The 25,192-nt window shown below is 37.5% G+C and overlaps 1 protein-coding gene across 1 annotated transcript in view; it reads right to left on the bottom strand.

Annotated features, from left to right (window-relative positions):
- The window catches only part of HOOK3 (hook microtubule tethering protein 3), a 91,935-nt gene that overhangs the window by 64,276 nt on the left and 2,467 nt on the right, over nucleotides 1–25,192 (bottom strand). The window contains exons 2-3 of the mRNA XM_065657922.1: nucleotides 17,114–17,199; nucleotides 6,247–6,319 (exon numbers count right to left, since the gene is read on the bottom strand). Of these exons, the coding sequence (XP_065513994.1) occupies nucleotides 6,247–6,319; nucleotides 17,114–17,199 (159 nt within the window). The remainder of the gene's footprint in view (nucleotides 1–6,246; nucleotides 6,320–17,113; nucleotides 17,200–25,192) is intronic.

Below are 25,192 nucleotides of genomic sequence, written 5' to 3'. Positions count from 1 at the left end.
AGAATCCATGCCACTTTTTTCTCATACTGAGTACAGCTCCCATTCCAGCAAAAGCATTTATATCAAGTCTCTGAGATAGAGAGCGCATTTAAAAATTATAGAAATACTCAATGGATCGCATAGGTAATAACTTGGAAAAAAAAAAAAACAACCTTTGCTGAAAGTAACTCTTACAGATTCACACCAATTATGTCCAAGCATTTAAGCAAATAATTTAGATAACAGTAGCAGTGCAGTATCTCATGTGACACAAGAGCAGCTGAGAGAACTGTGGCTGTTTAGCCTGGAGAAAAGGAGGCTGAGGGGAGACCTTGTTCTCTACAACTACCTGAAAGGAGGTTGTAGGATGGAGGGTGTTGGTCTCTTCTCCCAAGTAACAAGATGAGAGGAAACGGCCTCAAGTTGCTCCAGGGGAGGTTTAGGTTGGATATTACGAAAAATTTCTTCACAGAAAGGGTTATCAAGCACTGGAACAGGCTGCCCAGGGATGAGGTGGAGTTGCCATCCCTGGAAGTCTTTAAAAGACATGTGAATGGGTCCCTTAGGGACATGGTTTAGTGGTGGACTTAGCCGTGCCAGGTTAACAGTTGGAGCCAATTATATTAAAGGTCTTTTCCAACCTAAATGATTCTTTGACTCTATGAAATCTATAAACAGGTTTTGCAAAGACTGAACTTGACTGAATTAGGATTCACGAAGTAATGTTGCTGACAACCGTAGCCACACAGGAAAACTGTGGAATTATAATGAAGGGAGAGTGAAAACTCTCAAATCCCAAGTGTCTTTAAAAAAGCCTCAAATAGCTTCTTTATTCTTGATTACATTCTAAGAATATCCAGCTAGGACATTCTGTCCACTGACAGAAGTAATTTATTTTCAGAAAGATCTAAGGAAACACTAGAGAAAATAGTTAAAAAACCTGGTACTGAAATCTGGGGACAAAATCAACACTACAACACAGTCAACAGACAAAATGAGGTGATGAAAGCAAAATCCAGTCTCTTTTCTAAGAGAAACTCAAGAAAGGAACAGGCTACACACACACTAAAAGATCTACCCATGAAATCCAAACTGATAATGATTTGATTACTTTATTCCTACTAATCCACTCCCTTTTGGAAACAAGTGGCAAAAGCTGACCACTGACTAAAATACAAGAACATCCTGACTGTCTTCATAATCACTGAACTTCAAGTCATGAAAAAACCAAAAATCCACTTGGACTTCAAAAGTGACACATAAAATATTCTGGCAACCTAGAAATGGAGATGCTACACGATAGCAAGTATATAAAAACATTACTGTCCCTCCCGTAACAGCATAATAATTAGTTTACTTTCAGGTTTATACCTTCTACTCCCAAACACATACTATTTCTGTCATATTATACGTAATACATGTTTCTGTAAAAACTACAACTATCTTCTAGATGTCTTTCCAAAAGGAATCACCACCACCTTTCAAAGGCTATGCACAATCACAACCAAAGTCTGCAACACATTTAAGAATTTTAAGAAATGTAAATAATTTGATTTTGATACCAAATCACCACAAATACACTGCGCTGATTAAAGTATCATTTTAAAACTTGATTCATTAAAATCTTCTAGTTTGTAATTTACCTGAGTCTGCTGCAGAAAGTGTCACAGAAACACAAAGGTCATGTTGCAGAATTTAACTCCAGCTTACTGATGAGAGCATTGTGAGGAACCTTGAACTTAAACACAATCCCAAAAAATGAGAAACAAAATGGAAAGCACCTGCCTATAAAATACTTCTTTTTCCCTTGCCTTGTAAGCATTGTTTGCATTAAAATCCCTTGAACACAAAGAGTCATCTTTCTCCATATAACTTTCATAGAGCTTAGAGTTGAGATGCTGGAACAAAATAAATATTCATCAAAATCTGTCATCAAAACTAACATACAGAACGGCGCCCTCAGAAAAAGAAAACAGCACACTTAAAAAGACCCCAAACTTGTCTTTGTGGTCCTATTTTATTCCACTGCCCATCAGTAGTACTAGGATAACTTGCTTTAAAGAGTTAACTGTATTATCTTTGTATTTGACATATAATCAGAAAATTATAAGGCTAAAGCAGCTTCTTTATAGACTAGCTTAAACTTAAAGATTATCTTCAGTATTACTCAGAAGACTCTCAATATTTTTTTTAAATTGTCTGCAGTGAATACATTTAGATGGTTCTACTGCCACTGGCACTGGGGGTTGAGGGGGAGGGGAGTGGGAGCAGGGAGGCACAGGGATGGGGGGAAGGAAGGGACATAGAGCATGCATGCGTTGTTCCCACCACATACATTAGGTTTCTGCTTTAAACTGTGTTTTGCAGGAGCCTGTCTCTTCACTGATTACAAATGAAGCCTAGAGGGAGACTATACTATTAGCTTAGGGGGCTATCCTTCTCCAACCTGCTTTCTGCAAAAAGAAATCCCAAAAAGAACAGATACAGACACTTCCTTGAGTTAAATGACAAGTTAAAAAAAAAGGGCTCTGAACACAGAGAACATTCCTACATTAAACTTACGTTTGGAGACATTGTTGACTCAGGAATTAAGGGTATATCGAAATGGAATTAAATATGTCAGTTCCTAATTATCATTTTGACATAAATGAATGCTGGCTTACAGTACACCTATAATCTCTCCTTGCTTGCAGATAAACATTCACATGACAGGCTTCCATCCTTATCAGAAAAAAAAAAACCTTGCTCTAAAAGTCTGCTCATAAATAAATGGTCCCTTCCCTGGCAAAGGAACAAGGAAGCAGCAGAAAAATGACACTGTACACTGAAAAATGGCTTCCATTACTCCACCAGCTTGTATTGTAGAAGAATTCCAAGAAAACATAACTGTACTAGCGCAGGGAGTCAAAATTAAACCTCAAAAATCAGGTTAGTTTACTTAGATTACAACACTAAGTAGTCCGTACTCTAATTTCACTGAGTATTCCATTTTGCAGTACTGTATCAAGCGTAAGGCATTGAAACTGTACTAGTTGCAGAAAGTCTAGTGGCTCCTATTGTTTGAATGTGTTATTCAGTAATGGAACAAACACAGCTTGCTACTAAAAACATCAATAAAATTGTACTTTAAACTGATGCTGTAGTCTGAATATCAAAGGGAAAAGTCCAGACGAAAAAGTTAAAAACCAAGCTGAACAATGTATTTCCTTACTTTCCCAAGCTAGTTATGACCACTCTGAATGAAAGCGGGGAAAAAAAAGGGTGTCAGTTTTATCCCATCCCTCAGTCAACAGCTTATTCTGTAATTGCCAAAATTGACACGTGTGTATCAAATGATTAACTGTTTAAATTTCTGTTCTATTACTGGTATTCCTGTATGAATTGACATTGAACTATTTTTGTTTCTTGATTAGGGAATATCATTCCTGCAAAATTTTGGCAACAAAATTATTTTCTATACTGTTTTCTATTTTCAATAAAGGCCGTTTTATCTTCAAAATGTCATCTTCTTCAGCATGAAATACTAGTGTGCACACAGTTTAAACTCTGACTACATTAAGTGTTCAGTTGTACATCAGGAAAGAAATATGTCTTCATTTATTTTTTTTTCTACTACAACATAAAATTGCAGCTAAGGCAGCAGTAAGAAGCAAGTTTTTTTGTTACCCAACAGAAAACATAATCTTCTATGTACACTGATGTATGCTATGCCCCAGAAATTTTAACCCCCAAAGAGTAACACATTTCTCTACTGAAGACAGTCGACAAATATCTGCTCAGCTGTAAATACACAGAATGCTTGCTGAATGCTTCCTACTTTGCAAGTAGCCTGAGTTCTAACATTTCCCTTTTTCTATCCTGTGCATTGCTCCATCTCTCAAGTTGGACAATTCGCCCTGTAATCACACATATAAAAACAACCCTGTGAATTTATACATTTGTTTTAAACTGGTACAACAACAGGAAAAGTATTTTAATAAGAAGGCATTCCTGCGGTTATCAGAAAGTGAACTGCTGAACGAAAAAAAAAAAAAAAAAGATGAGCCATATATTCTTGTTTATTTTCCATATAGGACAGCATCCAATCCAAAGTTACCAATTGCATGACTTTCTGAGTATCTCTTTCAACAGTGGTTAGGAGGGCTCTATCAGGCCTACACTAACCTCTATCAGGCCCTCCTAACCACTGTTCCAAAGTAGAACAACCTGCACATTACACTTGGGTTTTGTTTGTTTTGTTTGTTTTAAATAATTTCCCCTACTACACTGACTCCTTTATGTGGTTCATAATACCAAGAGCTTGTACAAGTGGAGACTATTATCCCATATGATATGGCAAAGAGCAATCACTGTTAGCAACAAGAATATAATTAATCTCATTATCGTGACTTGTGAGATAGTGATATAACCCAATTATCATTTCTCATAGTGCTTTTTAAAATATGAAGGAAAATCTATACTAATGAGACATGCAGAGGTATGTTGCCTACATTTCAAATCTAGCGAGAAATGAATAGAAGTGCACAGATTGGAAGGGTTCCTACAAGCCAGACTATAAATGACAGATTGACTGATACACAGTTGAACAACTAGATTACTAATAGCGTTTACTTGCATATGAAGAACAACAGTTGGCAAAGTATAGGATTACTTTCCTGGTTACAAAATAAGAGTTAAAAAAGCACATTTTGCCTTTTAGTATTTTTCATGAAAGTGGAAGTGGTATATAAAAAATGTATACAAAAAACTGAAGCAAACATCTCCTAAAAAAAATAATAACCAGTCTTTAGTGCTTATTTACATGGATCTATGAAAAACAAGAAGGAATGACATCAGCAAGAAACTGAAATTTGAGCTTATGTTTTTCCGACCTCAATCACATAAGGAAGTTACTAGATTGCTCAACCTTTTTTTTTTATTCACACCTGCTAAGCCTCAGGATCTGCCCCAAGCTCCATATGAGAGTTACAGAAGCTGCTGCTCCACTTTCAATCAACCGAAATGCTATTATAACAAACAGTTCTCAATTTGTTGTTCTCCAAATTTAACAGTCAAGACTTTCATATTCCTTAGAAAAAAGCCACAGAAATATTTTAGAGAAAAATAAAACCTTGTATACAGCTGTTCACTTGCAATTCAATATGCTTATTTGAAAAGTTCATTTGAATTAACTGCTCTACAAGCAGCAGAACTAAGAAAGCTTGTTTAGGGATCATATCTTTTATTTACCAGCCAGTCAATACATCCTAATCAATGCACCTACATTTTTGCTGGCAGCCCTGGTAGACAAAACCTTCTACAAGAGCCCAGACTTCCACACAGCTGGCCAGGCAGCAGAGACCACGCTGACAGGTCTGCTGGCCAAGCCTAAACATATAATCTCCCCTTGCATGCCTCAAGTGGCACTTATCTATGTGTCCCTTCTCTTCAGCCAGTGATGTTAACAAGCCTGTAACAACTAGAACATTTCACAGTTGCAGCCCTTCCCAAGATGCTAGAAGGGGTTTTGGTGGCCAGAACAAAACAGTTTTATAGGAAACATGAACTAACAGACAAACTGTCAACATTTTGTTTCCCCAAATACTCATGCTGAAAATGGCAATTTAGAAAGGTACATACATCATTCTCTGAACAAAACTGGTCAGAAACTACACTAACATCACATCTGCATGTCAAACTATGTTCTTCAGGTTTTATGAGCCAAAATGCTTCTCAGCTGTAGCACTGTAAATTCTGTTGCCATAAGGTTGGCAGAGAAAGTTCTAGAATATCAAGTGACACAAATGACCCAGCAAATAGACTGTGGTTGAAAAACACAAATTCCTTTCTTAAGACTCAGTAGTTGCACAGAGCTGCCAAAGTAAAAGAAAACAACACTTGTCATTTTTGTTTAAATAAATTGCTTATTATTATGCTATTTTTTACACAGCTGCTTCTCAGAGGTCTGGTTTTTAAAGTTACTTTCATACTTTACATTTAAAAAACCCTTTCATTCAGCATTTGAAAAACAAAGAAAGGTAATGGATGCATAAAACCTATTCTGATGTCTTCCTTTGAAATTACTGAAGTGTATTTACAAATTCAAAATTACTTTTCTTCCTTAAACTGTGGAGGACTACAACAACATAAAAAAGTAAGTGTAATTAAAATGGTATAAAATTCAAAATGTTGTACCATAAAGCACAGGCTTAATCTAGAAACATACTAATATTTGGATACAGTATTGTATTATGAACTGAAATACAGATTAGCAGGTAAGTCAAATACCTTTAGCCTCCAATTATCTCCTACTTCGGTTTTGATCCTGTTCAGCCAATTTTCATCAAAGTAAGCTGGATCTCTGAAAAACAAAAAATGTGGAGTATTCATTAAAAACAGGTTGCAGAAACTGTGAGGATACCTCAGTGATTAAGCTCCTATCTCAGGCTGAGGTTATTTAAATTACTACCTCTGTATCAAACACACAGCCTGTATATAGTAGTTCAGAATCCTGTTACTACTCACTTCTCTAACACTTTAAATCCTATTGACAGCACAGCTTCATTTGTGTACCATCATTAGCTAATACTTTTGAAGAAGCTGTTGTACTTGGAATGCATTTTGTCAGTTTTTCCTTCTGTAAATTCTTCTTCCTCTAATTTATAAGCTGGTGCTGGAGCAATATTCCCTTACATTACTTGCAAATATTATGAAATTATTACTTTTCCACATACAATGGATTCCTACTGCTATGCACTGCTTAGAACTATTCCACTTCTAAATGGGAAGCTTGAGACTGAACAATACATATGTTGTTTTTATGCAGTAAGAAGAGTTAAAATGTATCACTAGCATTAAGTATTTAACACTGAGAACACATTTTACTATTAATTACCCTATCAAACTATCAGTTTTTGCAAATCTCTTTCCATGGTAACCCTAGATAAATCTTTTTGTGAATGCCTTTCCTTAAAGGTTTTTTATCTTCTGCACTTTCGACAAGGCAATCGAGATAAATAACAGAAGAACACCTACTGCTTGCATACTTCTGTTTCTATAATATAAACTTCTTCCCTCTCTTCCTTTTTCTCACAAGCACCTTCCATAAGTTGCTTCTTCAAGACAACTCCCAAGACTCTTGTCCCAAGTTCCAGGATCATTTAAAAGGCTAACATTTTCTACTGTTCACTTTAGTCAAATTTTCTGTATATCACAGAGAATTTTGAAAATACTGTGATCAGAAATAAGGAGAGAGAATGCACTACGAATAAGTGGTTTTAAAAGAGTAGGTGAACATAAGGCTCATATTTTATCCACCATATAAAGTTAATGCAGTCAGAGAGAAAAAACAAACATTCTTTTTTCGTAAGCATAAGTCTCTTAAGAGTCAGTGTGGTACACTTGGTTAGAGTTTCACATACAGTATTCTAATTTCTGGACTTAAACTGCTGCATTTGCCACTGAGTACCATTAGATGTACTGCTATACCCTCTACAGATAGAACGGTTCTGGATTAAGCTCTTTTTTAAGGGCAAGATGCCATGAGCACTTTTGGCAAAACCTTAAGAAAACTGTGAATGTGTCTGGAGATTCAAATGACATCTATATCATATATGCTGTAAACCAGCAACTATATCAGTACTTAAATTAGGGCACAGGCTCTGTAGCTACACTTTGTACATGATGCACAGTATTTCCTGTATTCCATCTTCCCCACGTTTTCCTCATAATGCATCAAGGTCTGCATGCAGCCCATGACAGAATACACAGCAATGCAGAGAGATCACAAAAAACACTGCTTCTCTGCTTACACATTCCAATTGCTATTTTTACACATTCTGTTACAGACTCTGATGAAGATTACGTATTTCCTTTCCTCTGACATGGCATCAAGAAACATATAGCTGGAAGAACAGCTTCAATTACTAGTTAAGCTGATGACTCCAAACTACTGCCATTCAAAACCAGTACAGTCCTAGCACAGATGACAATCTTAAACTATGAAACAGAAGAAGCAATGTCTTACCCAGAGCTTCTGGTTTTGAAATAAATACTTTCAAATAGCTTTGAAATGGCCTCTCTGCCCTCAAAAGACAGGTAAAAAGAATGAAATGGATTCCAATACATACAAGATCCACTAGAGATGAAGAAGGCTTATACTCAGTTTTTACATGAAACAAACGGCTCTCCCTGCAAAAAAGTCTTAATTTGCCTAACTTCCACTCAATCACAACAAAATCACCTGGAAAGTAATGAAAAAGAATGAGAGTTCAAACCTCAAGTAGCCCTACTTGAATCCGTCTGAGGTGTGAAGTTCAAAAAGCAACCCAGTATCCTTCAGATGGGTCTTCTGGGAATTGCCAACAACCAAGTGAGCCTTATTTAAAACAGACTCACAACTACAAAGTGTTTATGCAGCTGAATGAGAAAGTAGGTACACCTCATTACCTGTGTTTCACCAGCAAAAAAGACCAGTTGGACTATCCTAAGGACTGTATCTTACCATTTTAAGGTTTGTGCTTGGTCACTACCATCTTCAGTTGCTTCAAGGCCACAATGCCATGAATATACCAATTACTGACTTACCATTTTCATTGTAAATAATGACTCCACAAAGCAGCATAGGTGAGCATAACCAACTACCCACAAGCAAAATTATATTCAGACTGAAAGGATGCCTAATATTGCATACCTGATTTTCAACAATAAGGCATTAGCTGAGGAAGAGTAAGAAGTTTTCAGGGCCAGCTCCAACTCATTCCACTCTGGAAGCATGTACTTCAATAGCAACTAAGCAGTTTTTCTTACCTACTAGCGCAAAAAAAGTAACACATGAACCAGCAACTGGCTTTCACTGTCTTCATTGAATTCTTGGGCTACCTACACCTTTACATCATCAGACATATATAACGAAGGGCCCTGAGAATTAAAGCTAAACTCAGTGTGGTAGTCCTCTCCCACAGATCCCTTTTTTTTTTTTCTTTATTTTAAGTATACAAACCTCACAGAAGTATCTAAGGGTGCAGCAGCTGATAAGTAATCCACTCTAAATCATCAACATGTAACCGTGGTCAGAATGATACCAACAATTCTCTTCACAGCACCTCCAAACAGATTACACAGTATTAGTCGCATATGGCAAGAACACTTTGCCAGGAATACAAGCAGAAAAACAACAGGTCGGGTATCAACACCAAACAAATCTGAATGATCATCCTTTCCTCATCCATAAATCACCTCGGAACCATTCCTAGTGTGCCATTATAATTTCATTTCTGTCCTCAAAAGTCCAATTAAGGTTCAGAATTAATACCAAAAGCAATGCTTTCTATTTCAAACTAGTGGAAATAAAATCTGAAATTAAAATGTTTCCATCAGAATTTCTAGAAATACTTTTTAAAACGGGCTTCCAGACATTAGGTCATTCACAACCCTTGCTGCAAACAAGTCTCCTTCAGCTGAATCTTTGAGAATCATGATTCAATCATATCCACGGTTCTTTAACTCCCTTAGTCAATGTCATTAAGAAAGATGCTGATGTTTCTTATAGCCTTTAAAAAAGCACCACCTAAGCAAATATGAAAATGTGTGGTTGAGAACTGAGCAGATTAGAAAACCTACCAGCTCATTTTGAAGAAGTACTGCACTAAGCAAGAGCAGCAGAAATCTGACCAGAGCATCATAACCATGAGACGACTTGTTTGAACCAAGCAGTTTGAATTCAGTAGGCTCTTGAGCCTAAATCCAAACTTGGACAATCTCTTGCACTGGATAACTTTCCAGGTTTATAATGGTGTATCAGTTGACGGCTGCCTAGTATCTGAACAGTACTGCAGATAACTGGGACTTTTCTTCAGAGCACAAGATATTTGCGCTGTTGTTAATGCTGTATTGCTTCATGTGATGTTGTTTTCAGTAGTGCTCCTTTATACCATCTCCATCTTATTTTGTATGCAAATTTTCCTTTATTTAAGTGATCATCTCTCCACATCATAGATGCCAAGAGATAGAAATATTCTCCTGAAGAAAATCAACCCACAGAACATGTAGCATAACTCATGATCATTACTCATTTTAACAGTGGTGTACAGTAAGCTGCTTTAAGAAATTACTGTTTACAAAAATTTCCCTCCCCCAGCAATACACAAAAGCATGGCTTTTGTGTTCTGCATGTGTCAAAACATACACAGCATGCTGCAATGTATAATATTACAAATGAATAATTCATTAAGCAAGGCACAATGCATGGATGACAAATGAAAATATATGTCATCTCTCACATTTATGAAAACCAGCATGACAAAGAAAGAATTAAAACAAGAGGGACATCTGGTACAAAACAGTCTCCAGAGTGGGATGAAAGGAAAATTTAAAACTGTAGTATAAAACCGGGAATTATGCTATTCTAGGGATATCAATAGAAAGTGAAAACAAGAGTAACATCAGTGAAGGCAATTAAAAAACCATGAAGAAAAAGAGGATGCAATTCAGAAGCTGTGGCACTTCTGTCTGCTCTGAATAGCATAAGCTACATGATTTTAGGCAGATACTCAACTCATAGACAGTTCAAACATTTTCTTTTGCTTCCAATCTTCACTCTGAAGTATAGTATTCTCTAAAATAATTATCAATACTGATTGTGTACAGGCATCTTATCTTACTGTATTTCATACTAATTCTAGTCAGAAGAACCAGTAACCTTCACAACTGAACACAAATGAACAGTGAATCGTACAGAATAATACAAAAAACCAGTAAGTTAAAGGATAGGCTGAAGTTCTTCCTCCAACGTAATATAGTTAGCACTGGAGAATTCCATTCAAATGGTTATCTGAAATTCAAAGATAAATGCTGTATGATAAAAAGAAAGTGTCCTTCAGGGACTTACCAACACCTGTTTATTAACAACTGAATCCGTAAGCAAAATGCTCATGCTTGGTTCCATGGTGCACATTTCTGACATTTTATATCACACACACTACCATCAGTGAGAAGCTCCTGAAGGTGTAAGTAATTCCCTCTGTATCCTTTATTTCTCACAGCCTCTTTAAGCAGTTTTATTACAGAAAATTCTGCTACATGAATTGTTACTTTGGGCAAATGTCCCCTATTTACAAATGGGTTGCTACCTTGAGTGCAAAAAATATTGAGAACAACATACAAAAAACTGAGAATAATGGAAGGAGCTGCTGACCTTTTCTAAACACTTGACACAAGGCACAGCTGGTTTTTATCAGCTGATGAATAAGTAATATTCTTCTTTTTTTTCTTTTACTGACAATAAATCCTACCATTCTGTATTGTGCAAATCTTCTGTGTATCTAAAACAATTCCCTGAACCAGGTTTCTCTTTGAAACTGTTCCTCATTATTAACTACTGTCTTAATTTCATCTTGTTCCCACTGTCTGCCATTCTCGTAAGTACCAATGGAGTCTTTCTGTGAAGGTGGAGGTTAGAAAAATAGAAAGAATAGCAAGTTCGGACTTTGAAGATTTAAAGTTTTCAAGAAGAAATGCTATCCTTACTCACCTATGAAAATATATCCAGATCACTGGATCACCCAAATATCTTCCAATTTTCATCAATGCTCTACCTCACTTAAAGTTCTTCACTGACTGCATTTTCTTCATTCACAGTGAACTTTTTTTTTTTAATTCTCACTGGATATATCAATCTGCTTTTTCAGCAATTTTTCAAACATTAATTAATTTACTATAGTAAAAGTCACAATGCACCCAAAAGTTGTCAGATTTCTCCCTTCCCACCTTTATGTAACTAACCTATTAATACTATCAGCCTCAAAGTACACACATTGATGAAGAACCCTAAACAGAAGGCATCTACACTGACACCCAAATTTCAAGGAACGTGCATTATAGAAATAGTAGTCTGGCCTTCTCAATGGAGTAAGAGTAACAGTGTTTAAGCTTAGTGTCTCCAGCACAGACAATAAATTTGTCCTTTGAAGATAAAACTCGTTGAGCAATTTTCCTGTCAAAGCCAGTACTGTTCAAGTTTTCACTGCAAATGACATCTGTTTGCAGTTATTTGGTTCCTTCAGGTTGTGCTTGCTCTTTGCTATTGAATGTCACTGTGTGACTTTTCCAAATAACTGCAAGCACCCAGCTGTCTGGCTCTTACACTTTTCTATGTCTGCAAAAACTTTCTTCTACACGGATATCTTTTTTGGGACAGAAAAGGAGACAATGCTGTTAATATAAAAAGGATAGACTTGAAAAGTGTGCTCTAGACTTGTTTGATATCATTGAACATCCCCTGATTAAGTGTTCTTCCTGTGCTATCTGTTTGAAGGTGCAAAAGGAGGATTTCACTGCTAGTGTCAAATCTGGTTTTGTTTTCAAGAACACTTAAAATGGCTTCACCAATACGCTCCTGATCAGTTTTCTAGTCAACTATAAAAACGCTGATCCCTGTATTTGGCCTATGTTCCCAGCCTCTCATGTCCAGGGAAACAGCTATTCTGCAACCCTTGGTATTTGCCTCAAAAACCCCTAAAACTGGAGCCACCTTCTGTTGTTACGAAAGAAGAAAAAAAAGAAGCAATAATATTTTCCCTCAAAACTTGTTCCTATGTTATCATTCCTGTTTTGCAACTCAAGACATGCCTGCTGCTGCACTTCGAAGCTTATATCAACAGGAATGCAGTCAAGATTTAGCAATATTATCGCTACATCTCTGCATAAGAATCAACGTATTAATTGCACAAGAATGCAAAATGGTAAATCTGAAGCACAAGTATCAGAAAGACAGCCAACTATTAATTACTACCTAGGGCACAGAGAAAGAACTTTAAATTGCTTAACTGATCTTTACATATAAACCAGGTAAACTAAAGAACGCATTCAGTGTCAGCATGGCAATTGCTACAGGAAATATTTTTAAATCGTACTATAGAAATGCAATATTTCTATGGTACATCTCCTTTTAAAAGATCAGTTCACCAGCTGAAAACAATATCTCAGAACAGTTTTCCTTTAATAATACCAAGGCAGGGAGAAAGGCAGTATTTCAAGTCATGGTAGTACCAGCCTAAAATAGTAAGGTTATTGAGGGGCCTTTGACACAGAAGCTTCATTTTGGTTTGTATCAAGGTATATTATGTTTTATATCCAAATTCTGATGAGTCTTTGAACTAGTCAATCAATAATATATACAGTTATCAACTGCTGGCCCATCATTATACTAAGAGGAAACTGTACCCTACAGAAGAACTATGGAAATGCAAGACAGATAAATACCCATATTAAATGTGTCACTATGACATTTTTTCTATACGTATGTCACTATTATATTTTTTCTAAATGCTCTGAAAACAGATTCACAGATGATTATGCTGAAATCCTGACTTACTATAAAGTTTACCGAACACACCATCTATATGGTCACCACCTTTTTATACTCCAGCAGGTAAAAAAGGATGGTATCTTTCTAATCCTAAAAAAAAAAAAAAAGGAACGGTATCCCATTCACGTTGTATTTAGCTTCAGACTTGTAAACTTGACGTTCAGACTTCACAAAACTTACAAGCGGGCTGATTCAAATGCTGGGTTGGAAAATCCATGTGTACTGGGCAGGGGGCTGTGGTGTCATCTTTGATGTATCAGCAAAATACACTAAAATAGCAGAAAGACTGCTTCAACTATTCTGAAGCAAGAGGACCACTGACATTACTTGAAAGTAATTTTGTTTGACTCGAAAATGTATAAAGACTGAATAATTCTCATAAGTGATGCCTCGTCTTCCTCACAGAAGAAGAAACTAATTGCAGAAAGAAACTGCAGAATTTACATCTTCTTTGAAGTTTCAGATAGGAAAGACTGTTTTCTACTTCAAGCTTTTACGATTCTACTCTCCACATCTTAACTTTCCACATGCTAAAAAGAGTTCCCTTGAAATATTGGATGACATCGAGATTTCCTCTTTCCCCCTGTGAACTGGCAGCTCTTTCTTTCACTGGGAGGAAGGCTCCTGCTCCACCCAAAGATTTGCAACTGCAGAACAGATTCAGTGAACCTTGTAGCAGTTAAGAGGCTAGGAACTCTGTCAAACATATAATTTGTGTCCAGTAAGCCTGAGCCACGCAGCAGCACAAGAAGTGGCAAGAGCTAGCAAAAGATGGAGGACCCCCATCTTTTAATTGACTCATCATCTAAGAAGGGTTTCTGCTTGATAGGGGTTTGAACTCATGGCATTGTTCAAAGACTGCCAGAGCTTGTCCAGCCCTCAAACTACTACTGTTTCTGCTCTTCCACATAGGCACCAGCTATACAGCTAGGGAGATCTGGAAAGTTCCAAGTGTGATTAAGTGACTCTGGAAGCTATGATCAAGGCCCAAGTGGTGTTCTCCCCAGTTGCACTAGTTAGTGGGAGGAACCTGAGGACCAGACAGATCCTGCAAGTCAACAACCCACTATGAAGTGGAGTTGGCAGCAAGGTTTTGGTTTCTAAGACCACAGAACCCTCTTTGAGGATCAAGGACTGCTTGGAAGAGATGGTGCCCACCTGACTATGGTGCGCAGAAGCATCTTTACCAACAAGCTGGCGAGCCTCGTAAGAACAGTTTTAAACAAGGAACAACAGAGGAGAGAAAATATAACCAAACATCGAGTGACAAAGTAGCGGACTCTGTTGGCAAGCTAAGGGTGTGGGATGATGTGAAGAAGAGATACCTCACAGTCAACAAAACAAGACTTAAGTGGGGTCACCCCAAGCATATGCACATAAATAAGGAAAGGTCTACAGAAAAACTCTACAGGTAAAGCTCTCAGACCCATTCTTGTAAATCAGCAAGACTGGATACACATGTGAAGTGCCTGTGCACTAATACATGCAGAATGGAGAACGAACAGGAGGAAACAGAGGTCTGTGTGTAGTAATAAGGCCACAGTTTCACTGGGATCACGTAGATGTGGTTGGATGGCTCATATGACAAGGTTGCTGCTAGGAATGAGTATAGGCTCTTTAGGAAGAACAAGTGGGGAAGGCAGTGGTGGAAAGATGCTCTTTATGTGAGAGCGCAGTGGGATTGCAAGAGCTCTGCCTTGGAATGGATGATGAGCCAGCTGAGAGATTATGCATCAAGATGACCAGGCAGGCCAACAAAGGTGACTCTGTTACAGATGCCCACTACAGACCGACTGATCAGGATAACATCATCATAGACACACTGATGAAGCATGGCCTTGGTAAGTAGACAGTGACATGAGCTGAAAAATGGCTGAACTGCCAGGCTCAAAGGGTTATGAGCAGCAGCGTGATGTCCAGGTGGAGGCCAATATACTAGCACCATATCCAAGGGGTCAATACCATTAAACATTTTTAACAGTGACCTAGATGATGGAACAGAGTGTAAGTTTTCAGATAATACAAAACTGGAAGGAGTGTTTAATACACCTTACAGTTCTGCTGTCATTTGGAAGTACTTGGACAGGCTGAAGAAATGGGCTGATGAGAACGTTATATATTTCAGCAAAGGTAAGTGCAAACTTCATGCAATGGTATATGCTGACAGCCAACTGGTTGGAAAGCAGTTTTGCACAGCAATGTGTCCTTGTAGCAAAGAAAATTCTGGGCTGCATTAGGAAGACCATTGCCAACAAGCCAAGGGAGATACTACTCAGCTCTGGTGACACCACATCTGAAGTGCTATGTCCTGGCCTCCCCAGTATGAGAGAGACCTGCAACATACAAGGAAGCTCAGCAAAGGGCATTAAATATGATTAACAGACTGCAGCATCTGTGATATGAGGCGAGACTGAGCAAGCTGTATCTGTTCAGCCTCAAGAAGAGAAGGCTCTGTGGGACCTTATCAATCCTATGTATAAATACCTGATGGCTGCTTCTTCTTCTTTATACCCTGATATAATCTTCTCAGTGGTGTCCAGTGAACAGAAAAGAGGCGGTGGGCACAAAATGAAAGATAAGTACTTCCATTTGAACAAAAATTTTAAAATGGCCCTGTGGGTTGTTTGTGGTTGGTTTTATTTTTGAGGGGGAGTGGTTTTGGTTTTCTTTATTTTCTTTTTTTTTTCTTAAACTGTGAGGGCAATTGAATATTGTAAAAGGTAGTCCAGAGTGGCTGCGGAGTCTCCATCCTTCTATATACTCGACACTTGACTAGGCACAATCCTGGGGCAACTTGCTCTAGCAGACTGTGCTTTTGAGAAGGTGAGTTGGATTAAACACTCCAGAGGTGCCTTCCAACATCAACTATTCTACAATTCTTTGATACAAACCAGAAAAACTCCAACAGAAAGCTGTTCATATGTATATTGTACCTGTCCAGTCTACATTTTCCACAAATTACATAAAAAATTTCATTTCATAAAAAATTTCATTCTCCATTTACACTCAAGACAGAATCCTCTTCACGTTTAAAGGAATAAAGCATACCTTTTTTTAAAAAAAAAACAGGTCTGTAGGAACTGGCATGCTCAATTTGCATGGCTGACTGGTAAATTGCTGCTTAAGTTTCTAATGAGTGATAACAAGTTGCGTTTCTGTTAAAATAGGTAATTCTGTGTATAGCTACGTTTCAGATGCATATCTGTAGTCCCCAGAAACATCCTAGATTACACTGAGATGTTGAACTAATGCATTTTATCCTATTTGTTCTTGAAGTTCAAAAGAACAAAAACATTATTTAGTGTAACCGCTATTATTCCTTCACTTACTTTCAAGTAGTATCTTTGCAAACAACTAAACTGACAGCTCCATTCAGTTTATCACAGAAGTTTTATTGCATGAAACTAATTCTAGCATTACTGATACACTTGACTGCAGATTCAAACAATGATCAAGGGCCAATACCTCACCTTGTACTCGTTCCAACTTTTTAAAAACATCTGAAATTGTAAGCTTAGTTTTAATCCAACTTACTTTCCAGTAAGCTCATACTTGAATAAATACCTAAAACAAAAACTTTTTTTTTTGCATTTAAAATAGTTACCCGAAAACTATAGAGAAAAAAAGACATAGTAGTTGTGTTCCAGATTAACATACTGTCTAAGCATAGGAAAAGCCACATCCTTACAGAATACCAGACAAATTTGAACTAAAATACACTTAAATACAGGAAAATGTATAGATAATAAAACTATACGTATTTAATTCATTAAAGAAACAATTTCTCACATTTTTTGAAGAACCTGGGCCATCACAACCCCATTCGTTAAATCTTCCACAGTCTGGCATGGTGCCTCAACATTAAACGTCTGGATCTGTGGGAGAAAACAAAAGGTTGCCTTCTTTTACTTCAATATCAAGAGATTTTCAAAAGTAAAAAAAAAATGGTGCCAAATAGCAAATCGAACACAGTAAACCCCACAAGGGTAGTGTACATGTGTAGGAATTAAGAAATTTTAGGTTTAATAGCAATCAAGGAAATGAACTACTCACAGGGATTAGCATCTTTGTTTTCAAAAACTTGGAAAAACATTACTACAAATAACAACAGTACATTCTCCAAAAGCCAAATTTTCCACAGCATTTTGCAGGTCTTTTTTTTTTGAGAAGGTTCACAAAGAATCAAGAGCAAAATATCCAGATTCTTGTAATACCTATGGAAGCACTTCAGCAACACCACTTAACATTAATTTGGAGAACAAGCACCTGGGTGAATGTTCTTTTCTTTCCTTTTCTCTGGAAGAAAAAAAACTAGCACTCAATTAGGAAAAAACCAGCAATGATGACCATGTAAAGCCAAAGAAATGAGCTCTCAGCATGTTTGCTGAGGAAGTTCAGCAGTGTCCAACAAAGGGTCATGAACGATGTCCGTGTTCCATGAGCACAAGAAAAAATTACTCTGTGGTATACAAAACAGACAGAAGGGACTTCTACATTTCGGATGCAGTACATTTTCCTATATTTTGGTCTGAGCTATGGGGAAAACACAGTCTCACTTCTTCTCCAGAGAATCAAGAAGCCATCACAGATTGCAAGGACAGTAGGTGAAAATAAGAGTGGGTGGATCAGTAAAAAACTCCCACACACGAAAAACAGCACAAAATAGGATATCGCATCAAATTGCTATTTTGCCAGAAAACTAAGTTTACCTACAGTTTCTGAATTGCAGCAAAACTGTTGAAGAACAGAGACAATTCTGAGTTTGAATCCACAAAGTCAGCAATACATACAGGGGAAATAATACTTTCTAGCAAAAAAGATGCAATGACATCATGGATGCTTACACTTGAAGAAATTCCAGATGCTACAAGGATAAAATTCTCAAGCATAGACAATGAAAACTTGTTTCTAACTTTGCAAATAAGCAATACCAACATTAAGGAGGTCTTCAAACAGACTGCAAACTAATCAGATTATTTAAAATTAATTTCGTATCTTGATATATAAAACACTTCCTTGACTTTTAATAAAAGTGTACACAGGAGATACCACTACACTGATGGAGGAAGGAAGGTTGCTAATCCTATTTTCAGGACACTGAAAAACAAGATGCATACTCTGTCATTTTTTAACTAATTTTACTGTCATACTTACCCAATACTTAATACACAAGAAAAAGTCTAAACTGTCATTAAGGCTCAGGTAACCAGTCTGAACTCTTTTTTCTCTATAGTCACATATGCAAGATTACCACCAAGGACAATAACGCTTTTCATAGTTAGATGACAAAGAACAGAAAGAAAGACTAAAATTAGTTATATGACTAATTTCTTCACATGCATTTTAATTTTGTAAAAAAATTCTTTTCTTGCCTAGGAAAGGAATACACAGCATAATATTCCAATTAAGGTGTCAAACCTATGCTACAAAACATATATTCAGCTCTTGAAACAAAGGAACTATATCCTTTTCACATCCTTCAGAGATACGAAAGTAACAAATTTTCTTAAAAAAACCCTACATAAACCAGCTTTACAAATGCATGTCAAAGTTAAACTCCTATGTGATTCTCAGATAGTTCTACAAAATGCTGAACCCTTCTAACGAACAGTAGAGCTCATTTTCCAGAAGGGAGAAGAATTATAAGAACGTGACAATGTAAAAGCAGAGTTCAGCTGTGATGACAAAGAAACAAATACTTTTTGTGTGTGTGCCTCTAAGGACCTATTCGATAACAGCTGTTAAAACACTGTCCTTCCTGTGCATTGTGATGTGTTTCCTCCCGGAAGACTTCTCATCCTGCTGTAACTGCTCCTACCTCTTGAGTATTTGTGATACTGTCCCCATCGTTAGTTCCCCAAAGCTGTAAATTAATTTCCGTTCCCTGTTATGATCCCTTTTTTTCCAGTTTTGTACTACTATATGCAGCCTTAATACCATGCCTGGATGTCATCCCATCCCTCAGAGGGACCTAGACAAACTCTAGAAGCAGGCCTATGTGAACCTCATGAGGTTCAACAAGGCACCGTGCAAGGTCCTGCACCTGGGTCAGGGCAACCTCAGCATCAGTGCAAGCTGGGGAATGAAGGGATTGAGAGCAGCTCTGCAGAGAAGGACTTCAGGGTGCTGGTGGGTGAAAGACCGGACATGAGCCGGCAATGTGCGCTCACAGTCCAGAAGGTCAAGCGTATCTTGGGCTACATCAAAAAAAGTGTGGACAGCAGGTCAAGGGAGGGGATTCTGCCCCTCTACTCCACCTGACGCCACCTGGAGTCCTGCATCCAGCTCTGGAGTCCTCAGTACAGGAAAGACATTGACCTGTTGGAATGGGTCTAGAGGAGAGCTACAAAAACTTTCAGAGAAATGGAGCACCTCTCCTGTGAGGACAGGCTGAGAGAGTTGGGGTTGTTCAGCCTGGGGAGACCCTGTTACGGCCCTTCAGTACTTAAAAGGGCCTATAAAAAAGATGGGGAGGGACTTTTTAGCAGGGCCTGTTGCGATAGGGCAAGGGGTAATGGTTTTAAGCTAAAAGAGGGGAGATTCAGGCTAGACATAGGGAAGAAATTATTTACAATGAGGGTGGTAAAACACTGGCACAGGTTCCCCAGAGAGGTGGTAGATGCCCCATTCCCAGAAACATGCAAGACCAGGCTGGACAGGGCTCTGAGCAACCTCATCTAGGTGAAGATGTTCCTGCTGATTGCATGGGGGTTGGACAAGATTACTTTTAAAGGCCCACTCCAACCCAAACCATTCTATGATTTCATCAGACAAGAATTTGGGGAAAAAATGGAAAAAAAAACACTAATCACTTGGGTCAATCCCTAGCCCTAGTAGACCTTTGTACCTTCCATCAGCCATCACATAATGAGAGAAAAAGGTTATTTTATTTCATGTTATTAAATATTAATCCAGGCCGCAGATTCACAGAGCCATGAACACGAGCTGTCAATTTTTACAGAAACCTTAAAATAAGGAGTAGCAGGTACTGTTTCAATGTGAAGGGGCCTATCACTGGGGACTAAATAATTGCTTCAGGAATTCAGAACTTTAGAAAATCTCAGTTACTATTTCAGGTTACATATATGAATAGTGAGGATTTGTTAGCAACTAGGGATAGGAGACAAATGTATTTCATTAAAAATACTCTTGATATGAGGGTCAGAGAACTGAACAAACACTCAGTTCTCAAAGACAGTAGCTGAAGACCAGGATAAAAGCTGTGATGGGAAATCTAGCATCCCATGAAGCTGGAGGAAAACAAAAAAAAATGTTTAAAAAAACAAGCCCCTTCCCCTCCAAAGATTAAAAAAAGCTCTCCAGCACCTTTCCCTTCTCAACACTAAGAGTTAAGGAAAGACCTGCTCTTTGCACGATGATTATATACGTAGTTTGGCTTTTATTGCTAGTGCAGTTGCATAATATTTTATGTGTTCTTTTGTAATAATACCTGAAATCTTTATTAGAGGTTCTTAGCAGATAAAACTGTGTGACTGGTTACCTTATGTGCAAACACAACAAAAGGTAATGTCTAGTTTCAAACTAGTTAGTTATCAGAGCAAAGTATTCCCCAGGCTATAAATGATCCTTTAGAATTATTCACTCATATTTCCCTACATTTTTGGAACTGACTATGCAAGCTTACAACTAGCTGCCATGTAGAACCTAAAACAACACTATATCACCACAGAAGAAACAGATCATGTAGCTGGCACAGAGAAGCAGCTAAAAGCAGTAAGAATAAGAAAAGAACTAGCCTCGCTGGATTGGATGTGAATCACTACTCAAGCCATTAGCAAGAACACTTGAAAGAGCAAACTGGCAGGGAAGATTAAGGATGGTTCGATACTTCTGTCCTTGCACATTCACGCAATATTACGTATGAGATCTGCAAGAATCCCACTAAAATTGCCCTCTGCTTCAATACCAGGAGGAAATCAGACCATTTACTTTTTTTTCAGGATCGTAAGCTAATTATGACGTAGAGAAAGCTGTTCTTCCTCAGACGCCAAATTCTTGTATTGAGTCAGACCTGTCATAATTCCAACTGGATATCCTATAATCAGATCCTGTGCTTCTGGACAACTTCACCAATTTTTCTCTTCCCAGTTGTTAGCACTGATATCTTCTGCTTGGATAGTTATACCATAAGCTATTTGTTTATGCTTTCCAAGACAGCAGCAGACTGCATGACACAAAGAGTATTCAGGCTCCCCAACAAGCAACAGTTTTATTCCAGAAGTTGAATTTCCTGAGTGTGCTGGTTTGACTGAAAGTGAGTTAATTTTCTTCAAGCTGTTAGAAACCTTTCTTTTTCGTAGCTAGCATGGTTGTTGTTTGAATTTAGTTTGAGAACAAGAAGATAAAAGCCCAGGACAGAGTTAATGTTTATAACTGCTCTGGTCTGAGAGCCAAGGACATTCTGAGCACTCTGCCCACAGGTGTGAGGCATCAAGGAAGTCAGGGCATAGATGAGGCAGAGCTTCACTGACGTCCAGACTGATCAATAAGAATATTCCATGCCATTAGCATCATGCATCGTTTAAGGAGAGTTGGGATCTTCCAGCTAGTCTTGGAGCAGCTCAGAGTCAGGACAGAGACCTATTTGGGGGAGTTCTGTTCAGGCGGTTATTTACTTTGGCTTTTTGCCATTCTGCCATTTGCACAGACCTCTGGGCCTTTCTGCTTTTTCCTCTCCTCTCTCTCTGGGATTGACTGTTTGGGACGAGGGTGCTGCTTCCTGGGATTGGCTACTCAGTGTGGATAGAGTTCATGAGGTTTCTTTTTATTTTCTTTATTTTACTTATTTATTTATTTATCGAAATATTTTTCTTATTTATGTATTTATTTATTATATATTTTATCATTTATTTATATTGTATTATTTATTTTTTTATTTAAATGTTTGTTTATTTTTATTTTATATTTTATTTATTTTATATTCTATTATATTCTATCTCAATTTTTCTGTATTAGTAATAGTAGTATCTTAGTGTTAGTTTGTTATTTTATTAAACTGTGTTTATCTCAATCCACAAGTTTCTCCCTTTCAGCCTTCCTTCCTGTTGTTGACTTACAAGGAGGAGGAAGGGGAATACAAACAAACAATATCTTATATTTTATTATCATATTCATATATTGTCAGTATTACATCACTTGTTGTACAACACAATCTTTAAAAGAAGTTCTTCTGCCTCTTCTTGACATCTCAGTAACAGGTCAAAAAAATCTCTAAAACCTAATAATGGTGCTAGACACCTCAGCTCCTTCAAACATAGTGAATGATAAATCTCAGAATACCACTCTCTTAGACAACTACCCCTAAAACAATGGGACAACAAATTCTTTACCATCTTAGTGAGAGGTCATCAAAACAAAGTTGCTCAACCTTCTGGTCTGTCACAGCAGGCACAAGAACTGTGATCTGCCAGATACACCAACCCACACTCCATGACTACTGGCAAGCCCAGTGTTTTTTTCCCACAGTCTGAACAACAACATATTCAAACAGAACTATCTTCTTGACCTGCTGTCATCACCAGCACAATCAACCACTCCTGAAATTTGAAGTTTTCTTCAAGAGGTAAGAGATGCTGATGTGATGAAATCATCAAAAGAAAATGAAACCCTACCACTTTGTGGTCAAGGTTTGAAAGAACAAAGAGTTTAAACAGGCTTAGCAAGTCTCCTACAATCTTTGCATCTACAAGAAACCAGAAGAGTACTTAAAACCATAGATGCAAAAGGATTGAGAAGAGCATAGTCTAAAAAGGAGGTAACCCAACAGTAGGAGAAAACACAGCTTTCCTAGTAAATTCCAGCAGATTAGATCCTCTTTGAAAAGGATGACTACAAAGCATTTACAAGCAGTCTTCTTGGACAATCAAAATCTCTGCTTCAGTACTTGTTTACATGGTCTCTATATTTCAAACTAACACAGGCAAACCCTTCTCACTGGGGAGAGGCCACCACACAAAAGACAGAGATACATTGTACTGAGAAGATTTTTCAATCAAAAAGAAGAAAGATCAAAGGATTGATACCACATAAATGGCCGGAGTGCTTTTAAATGGAGGGTGCTGAAACAGGTACCTTGTACATTGTTTACAAAATTCTTGATCATAATAAAAGTTTTAACATGTCTACCAGAGAAACTATATTTGGCCTTGAGGGTTGGAAGAGAAAGAAATCCAGCAAGATGCAGCTTTGTGGAGGCAGCACATGGCAAAATGAGATATTTATCATAATGAAGGGAAAGAAAGTTCATGGTATCTTCACAGCAATCTGCTACTCATAACCAGACAGCAATGACTCTTTGAGGAATCCTCCTGTTTACATACCAATGCTAAGCAATCTTTTCAGTATCATATCTTAGGTCTATGTTAAAAAAGAAAATTTCTTAAATTACATAGCAAAAGCCACTAGCCTTTACGCTGATTTCAGATACAGACATATTAAAGTGTAACTGCCACACACACATTTGACAGCCGTCCATGTTTTAAGAAATGACTCGGTGATGTACCTGAGTTAAAAACACTCCTGACACTTCACACAAAGAAAAAAAAAAACAGTGTGTTCATATGTGGACTAGTCATAAGTTTTAAATAGAAAAGGTATTGTGAATCTGTATTACATATGCTGAAACAATTTTAATATTGCAAGTTTACCTCACAGCCACATTTTTCTAAACTGCTTTGGCTGCAGTGCACTTTGAATAACTATACCACAGCTCATAGAATAGTCTTAGAGGAGGATTCTGGAAGATTTTTTGTAGAGTAATAGTTCTGCAATCACAGTAAGCTACAAAGACTTCTAAAGTATAATATAAACTTCGAGATATCAATAAACTTCAGTCCTTCATTCAGTTTCACTGGAGTTGCCACTACCCTGGCTGCCTCAAAATAACATCATGGTCACCTGGTAAAGTGGTAGGAAGCAAAAGTTGTCACAGCTGTTTAAAATCCTGAACAAAAATTATTCAGGAACCCATTTTGTGATGCTGACAAAAAGTAAAAAAAAAAAAAAAAAAATATATATATATATACACAATTACACCCCAAGCTAGACCGTAACACCAAAAATGGGAATGTTGGTGAAATATTAAAGAACAAAACAAAACATATTAACAGGTAAGCAGTTTGCTCCAGCTTAAAGATACCAGAACAGGAATCACAGGCATGCAAAGTAAAAGCCTTGAGGAATATTCTCATTCATTAAAATCATGAGCTGGCAGACAGAGAAGCAGTTTCATCTCACCTACATCCACCTGCAAAAATATTCAGTTTAGGCTGAATAGGTTATTGGACTCATGGAAAGTTTTATCTACTCTGCTTAAAACACAGAGAAACCAGTTCAAGCACTTCTATATGCATGTGAAATAAGCAATGTGGGAGGTTAAACCAGTTGCTAAGAACAGTCAGCTTCTCTGGCATAATGGAAAAGACTGGCTGTCCCAGCTATGCATAAACTGCAATTAAGACAGCTCTATTCTCCCATCTAAATGAGCGGTTTCCCAAGAATCATTATGGGACTTGACACAAAGCCAGGCAAAAAAAGCATCTTGTTTATACAGCCAGTTTCACTGAGGACTAAAAAACTTCCACAGCCTCTTTTGCAAGTTTCATGTATATATCCTGGAATAAACTGAAACCACCTTTATTCATTTTTTTTTTACTGACTCTGTTTTTATTCACATAAAAATACTGAAACTGTAAAAATAACCCATAACTCCACACATTAATCTAAGAAACGTGTTGACTAGTTCTAATACTGTTTAAGAAGGACTTACGAATATTTCTGCGAACCAAAAAAGATACGGCTATTTTCTTGGTTAGCTCAATATCCGAGGAGGTGCGAGAGTTAGAAATG

This window comes from Caloenas nicobarica, chromosome Z (assembly GCF_036013445.1).
Source record: "Caloenas nicobarica isolate bCalNic1 chromosome Z, bCalNic1.hap1, whole genome shotgun sequence".
NCBI classification, from domain to species: Eukaryota; Metazoa; Chordata; class Aves; order Columbiformes; family Columbidae; genus Caloenas; species Caloenas nicobarica.
The sequence above is the reverse complement of the archived record's forward strand: the minus strand, read 5'-3'. Positions and strand labels throughout refer to the sequence as shown.